This window comes from Aegilops tauschii, chromosome 7 (genome assembly GCF_002575655.3).
Source record: "Aegilops tauschii subsp. strangulata cultivar AL8/78 chromosome 7, Aet v6.0, whole genome shotgun sequence".
In the NCBI taxonomy this organism is placed as follows: domain Eukaryota; kingdom Viridiplantae; phylum Streptophyta; class Magnoliopsida; order Poales; family Poaceae; genus Aegilops; species Aegilops tauschii.
Genome location: NC_053041.3, coordinates 191,122,585 through 191,129,699, shown reverse-complemented (window position 1 = coordinate 191,129,699; position 7,115 = coordinate 191,122,585). Strand labels below are relative to the sequence as shown.

At 49.1% G+C, this 7,115-nt stretch overlaps 1 protein-coding gene across 1 annotated transcript; it reads right to left on the bottom strand.

The window, feature by feature from the left end:
* Nucleotides 1-5,238: 5,238 nt before the first annotated feature.
* On the bottom strand, nt 5,239-6,901 carry LOC109752139 (uncharacterized). The gene has a single exon (XM_020311011.4). It carries the CDS (start codon nt 6,732-6,734, stop codon nt 5,442-5,444), a length of 1,293 nt encoding a protein of 430 aa, XP_020166600.1. The 5' UTR covers nt 6,735-6,901; the 3' UTR covers nt 5,239-5,441.
* Between the last annotated feature and the right edge of the window lie 214 nt (nt 6,902-7,115).

The following is a 7,115-nucleotide window of genomic DNA, read 5'->3' as shown; positions in this document are numbered from 1 at the left end:
CCCTTTCTGACGGAGAAGTCTTTCATTTCTTCGTCTTCGGCATTCGCGTCGGTGTTCACCTTCGCGAAGATTGCCACCACCTTGTCGATGCACCAGATAATATTGCTATCTCCATAGCGTATAAAATTAATGCATTACTTAAGGTTGACACGCATGTCATTAAAGTGCAATCATATGGCTCCAGCCATCATGCCGAATCATGACTTGCAGGTCATGTTAATCAATTTTACATCATATAGTCATTTCATACATAATCAAATTATTATGAGCACTGCTATACCACATCACATGCACATGCAAAACCCTCCTGCAAAACCAAGTTAGACGTCTCTAATCGGTTCATGCAAAAACTTGTTTTACGTGGCTTCTAAGGTTTCGAAACAAACCGAAGCTACCAACGTCCATCATCAAGTATGATAATTCAAGCGCTAGATTAACTTATCGGGGTGTATGAAACACGAGATAATAAAATCTCGAGCCCCACACTGAACTTCGTCATACGCATGACCCCCGTGCAGATCATATCCTAAAGTGGAACCCAAAGAACTGTTAGCACTTCGTTGACCTGTCAATCAGCATGCTCAGGAGCAGCATGAAAGGATCGCGGATTGCCAGAACTTTGTCAGATTCCACAATGCTGTTAAGATCAGGACTACGCAGATTTAAGGGAAGCAACAAGAACATCGGGTAACAGATTTCATCTGCTACCCGCACAAATATTTTTAGTAATAGAACTCATCTACTACCTAATTATATTGTGCAACACTCATACATCTCCATGTATTCTAGATCGCAATCTGCATCTACACATAGCACGGCTCTGATACCACTGTAGGGGAACGCGGCAGAAAACAAAAAATTTCCGACCTACGCACCAGCCCAGGACCACTATGGAGACTGCATACACGGTTTGATCTTTTTCGTTACCGACTCATAGCGCAGCGGGAAGTAGAGTCGATGACGATCGGTGGTGCAGATCCCCGCAGCTAGGATTTACAACCTCCCAACCGCGAAGATGTATACCCTCATCCGCCCCACGGACAGCCCTCCGGGAGGCGGTCGTACAGTCCCTCGGACGGTGTCGCGGACAGCCCTTCGGGAGGACCCTCAAAACTTGGATGGTCACTCGGACAGCCCTTCGAGAGGATTCACAGAACTCGGACCGTCACTTGGACAGCCCTTCGGGAGGCACTCTCAAAACAGCCCCTCGGGCAAAAGGATCGAAACTACGACCTCTCTACGGGGTTGCACACATACGGTGTCATCTATCCGGCAGGGCTTCGCGGTCCAGAACTAGTTCCTGCCGGAACCCAGACAGCCTTTCGGCTCTACGAAACTATTTCGCCGGGAGGGAGAGAGAAGCCAGATCATGCATGGCACTTGTATGTGAGAAAGAGTGAGTGTGGAGGGCTGCTACTCCACCTCTATTTATAGGAAATCCCAAGGGGTAGGGTAGTTTAACACAAAAACCCAAAATGCACATGAATGAAGTCCTTCCTCAAGGGCATAAGAGTGAAACCAAGGAACAAGAGGGGCTCCAAGGTGGAGCCCCAAGTATGGCCGGCCACACCCCTTGGGGGGCCCCCATGAGGGCCTCCCAATCCATTCATGTCATCCCTAGATCTTTTGGGCAAAGCCCCAAAAGGTGGCTTTCCATAAAATATCCCAAAAAACACTTTCACTATTCACGACGACATTTTTCAGCGTCCGTTCGAACTGAAAATATTTATGTTGGCTTAGAACATTTCCAGTACCCACCATAATAATTTTCAACGCCTTCTAGAACAATTCCAGTTTAGTGATTTTCATCTGCGAAAAGCATCTGAACCGGTTCCTGCAGCTCTGGAACATTTCCGGTTTTTATTTCAGAAAATTCCAAATAGTTTCCAGAATGATTCTGGCACCCTCCAAGAATTATCAGGCATGTGCCAAAACCATTTTGACTTAATGGCATACCCCGAAACAACTATTTCGGTTTCACCGAAACTCATCCAGTGACCTCTCTCTGCGGAACTTTTCCGCTGTCCGAAACTTTTCGGTGTCCGAAACCTTTTCGATGATTTTCTCTCAGATTCCCTGTCTAGTATTCAGCAGATAGATGACCCTTAAGCGTGTGACCCTACAGGTTCGGTGAAGTATAGACATGACCCGGAACCCCTTCCAATCAATGATCAACATTGGAGCCGTGGACACCCATATTGACCCCTATACCCACACGAATAAATATTCGAGTGAACCTCCAGTTGTCGTGTGCTATTCCTGTTGCTTCGTGATATGTTAAAAATACCCGAGGTGAGATTTACTTGCATCCCCGTGGATCAACGACTTGTCCACTATGCTAGTTACCTCGTTACCGGTTTTGTTCTCTTTTCTCGTTTCCGTGTTGCGGCATCCCTGTGATCAAATCACACTATGTCTGGCCAGACGATGATGGATACCGTAACACCGAGAGGGCCCAAGAACATCTCTCCATCGTCGGAGGAGCAAATCCCAATCTTGAGCTATCAAGTTACTTGACATACTTTTCAATGAACCCGTAAGCCGCCGTAATAGCCACCCATTTACGGATGACGTTTAACAAACCCCAAAGTTCATGAAGCAAGTATGAAGAAACTCGATACTCTCATGGTCTAAGGAATTATGCAAACGTTAACCATCTCTGTGTTATGCACCATTAAACTTTGTGACGAATGAATCTCATAGCATAACATCAATCCGGGTCGATTCAACACAAATATTCTCTTAACATTGTGCCCTCAAAGTTGCTGGCATAGACATGCCCATGACGAGGAAAACAGAATCATCATGCAACACTTGAGCTAGTCTTAGAGGCCAGACTAGGAATACTTCTTACCGTTTATTATTCCACACGTGCATATGAGTCTTCCTCCGAGCCTCGTGTTATTGCAGACTCGAGAACCATAACAGTTATAGCATGGAACATAAACATAATTATGAACTTGGAGATAAATAATAGCATTTATTATTGCCTCTAGGGCATATCTCCTACATGAAGCACGTGGATATTCATATTGGCGGCTTAAAAGGGGACTAATGGTACCCAACGGGTTAAGGATTATGCTGCTAAACTGGCCAGAGGTTAGAAGCCAGAACCAAATTAGGAGGATGAATAAGCAAACATGGTTAAACCGGAGAATGCTACCAGGTTATACAAGTTAGGGATCACATGCCGGCTGCTTAAAACGGGACTTAATGTTATATGGCAGGTCACGGTTTATAAGCCGCCATGGCAGTTATGATACTTCAAATTTATCAGTGAAAATTTTGCTAAGTGATGGACAAACAGATTTCACAGACTGGAGCTATAATTTTGGATCTACATCAGTTCAGAAAAGGCACTAAATTCTAAACGTAAGGTGGCGGCAGCAGAAAAGTTTGTGTGCTCCGATGAGATCTTCTATGGAGAGAAGGTATTCTGATGTTAAAAACGAATGCTAAACTGCTACGGCACAAGTTTCATACCATGTTCAGATCAAAAGCTACTCGAGCTAAAGGAGAAAACGAATAAACGACGAAGAACACCGATGAACAACGCAAACCCTAATGCAGATCTGAGGTATAAGGAGATGAATACTTACAGATGCAGATGGACTGCGGTGGAGCGCCGGCGTTCTCTGGACCCGTCAGGTTGATGCAGTTGCCTAAGTTGGTGCAGCAGACGGAGGACGGCACCGGCGGAGCTCGGGTCTGCAGAGGAGTCGCGAGAGGAAGACGAAGACAAGGAGGCAAGGGGGGAAAATGAAAAGGACCCCCATCCCTATTTATAAGAGGATGGATACAGGGCATGTGCGGGAATCGAGGAGGCCGAAATCATCATGTGGCTATATGGACGCCTCAGTTTTCGGGATGTTTATTAAAAGATAAGGATCTGTTAAGATATTCTGAGCCTCGTGCGAAGTTAATACGAAATGACGTCATGGCGGGTTAAGGTGGTTTTGTGAGCTGACGTCATGGCGGGTTATAGCAAGCTTATAAAATTGACAATGCCAAATTTTTTTAAGTCAAGTGTTGAAGATTGATGTGAACAAGTTCAAATCAACCCGGGGCCTAATATTGGGGATATAACTACTGGGTATGACCCGCCCAGGAGGGGCCGGGTCATACCACTAACGGCTTATACAATGAAGATGGCGGATCATGGCAAGCCTATTGACGGCCCAAGACCTAGAGGCGACTTGAGGCCCAAGAGGATGAACCGCCATATGTATGACTTGTATTATAAGGCAAGCTTAGTTAGTCACCGAGCCAGACACGTTGTGTATGAGCTGTCCGAGACTCTGTAAGCCGTCGGGCATCAACCTGTGTATATAAAGGGGTGACCCGGCGGTGGGTTAACTCAAGAAACAAGAGATCGGGAACTAGGTCAAGCGTATTCGCTCCCTGGTAATCGAAACCCAAGCAATACAACCCCAAACTGGAGTAAGCCTTTACCTCCACCGCGAGGGGCCGAACCAGTATAAACTCTCTGTGTCCTTTGTCCCGATTAACCCCTTTAAGCTAACCTAGTTGCGATGGCTCCATGACAAAGTCCTTTCGCTAGGACATCTGCCGTGTTAAGTCCACGACACCATCTGAACGAGTTCTCTCCTCGAAACTATTCTAGTACCGCCGTCGAATTGTTCAACCTCAGACACTCGAACCTCAAGAGTTACAATTGAGAGGGCACTTGATGTTTTGAATAATAGATTTAAGATCCTGGATCAGAAGACATCTCACCCTTTCTCCATCCAAGTTAGATTTGTTATTGCATGTTGCATTCACTATAACTTGATCTTAGAATGGGGTTATGATGAGTTTGTGTCGGAGGAGAAAAATATTATGACCGATGATGTTGATGACTCCGACCATGATGAGTTTGTGTCGGAGGAGAAAAATAATTGTTCAACCTCCGTCCTTTAAAGAGTGTACTTTCAAGTTTGTTGGAGAGTCAAACTATCTTAAAGTTTGACCGAGTTTGTGCAAAAATATATCAATGTTTATGAAACTAAATAGATATATGATGAAAGTATATTTTATCATGAATCTAATGCTACTAATTTGATGGCATAAATGTCGATGTAACATTATATAAATACGGTCAAACATAAAAATGTTTGATTTTCCAACAAAGTTGGAAGTACACTCTTTAAAGGACGGAGGGAGTAATTGAGTTTGCAGTTTAAGGAGTTAGCATTTTAAAGCTTAAAGCTCTTAAAGTAGTAGTCTTGATGACATTAATTTTCTCTTCTTATCCATATGCATATGCATGCAATTTTAAACCTTTGCTAATTTTGCTTGCGAGGGAACAACATATACAGAAGTATATGTTGAGGTTTGTTCCGGTTGCACAAAGGTGGTTGCGATCTCGAACATAATTAACACGAATTAATACAGCCAGGTCGGCCAGCTTACGCCGATGAGAGAGAAATGCTCGCCCCAGATTAAACATGTGCCTTTCCACCAAGAAGCCGACAGACGAAGAAGGCCGGCCAATCTATCTCGACGGCCATGGCGGTCTTGTAGTCACGGAGGCCACGGAGGTGGTCCGTCACCTCCTCCATGGCGCCACTTTCGAGATGTAAAATGTACATGCACCGGCACCGGTCAGTGATCAACAGCGTGCCACTCCTGTCTCCGGCGCACATGCACCGTGGCCTGTCGACGATCTGATTCTGCTCGGGTGTGATCTCGACCACCCTATCCCGGCGCCAGTCTCCGCCGCGATCCTCGTCGCTCCCTTTGCCGCCGTCCCGCCGCGTCCAGATCTCCACCTGGGGGTCTTGGCTCGACAGACAGAGCGACGACAGCGTCGCCGCCTTGTTTGGCGCGACGCTCAGATGCGGCGACTCGTACAGGGGGAGGTCGCCCGCCGGCGGCGGGGTCTGTAGCTCCTGCAAGGAGGCGTGGCGAGTGGCGGCGTTCACGTCGAGGACGTGGAACTTCACCAGGTCCCAGAGGACCCAGTGCGCCGTCCCGTGGCTCACGACGGCGCTGCGCCGCTTGAACGGTCCGAAGATGCCGCGCTCTACCGGGTCGAAGCACTCGCTGGGCGCGCTCCAGCCCGGCTCACCGGACGAGAACGTGCGGAGAACGTAGTGCCGCCGGTCGTCGCTGACGCCGACGACCAGCACCTTGAAGGAAGCCGGGTCCGGCGATTGCCGCTGGCCGTCGTCGGGGCAACAGTCCTCGCCGGTGAGGACGGCGTGGGCGCTCGTGCCAAAGTAGTCGAAGAACCAGTCGCAGCGCAGCGGGGGGAGCACGTGGCACGCGCCCGAGAGCAGGTTGCACACGGCGAGGCGGTCGACGCAGGGCTCTGGCTCCGCCTCCGCCTCCGTCTCGGCGCCGGCGCCGAAGCGCACGAGGAGCACGCCGCGGTGCGAGGCGAGCGGCACGACGCGGTCGTCGAGGAGGCCGGCAGCGCCCGGGACGAAGGAGCCGAGCAGGGGACGGCCGGGGCCGAGCACCGACCCCGGCGCGCGCACGAAGCTGGAGCCCGGCGGCCCTTCCCCGCCGCGGCGCCGCTCCCGGCCGAGGAAGCCGACGAGGGAGGAGCAGTGGCACGCGCCCTCCGGCCAGCGGCGTCGCAGGAAGGACGGCTCGGTGACGAGGTCGCGCCAGCGCTTGCGCGCGGCCGCGCAGCGGAAGAGGTCGGCGACGCCGGGCACGCGCGCGAGGATCTCCAGCACCACGTGCTCCGGCAGCCTCACCAGCGAGGGCGCTTCCGGATCCCTCATCTCGATCTCTCCGCGCGACAGGATGGCCACAGCCCCATCATTGTACTACTAGTAGGAGTACTACAAAGTTTGCGTAGATGCGCCGCGCCCGGACATTCCGCAGAGGGAAAAGGCGGAGTATTTTATTGAGTGTGGGGCTAGATCTCAGTGAGATTTAACAATTTTTTTACATGGATGTTCACACAAGATCTCACGAATATAACATGAGACTTCGTAAGTCTTGGTCGACTGAGATTTAGAAATCTCTACTTTCCAAATTGATCAGGGGACGCATAATCACTGACCCAATCAGACTATTCAAAGTTCTCAGAAAAAGTTCTCAAAAATCAGACTATTCAAAGATTTTCTATATGTTCCGGCTTTCGAGCACTCCTCACACTT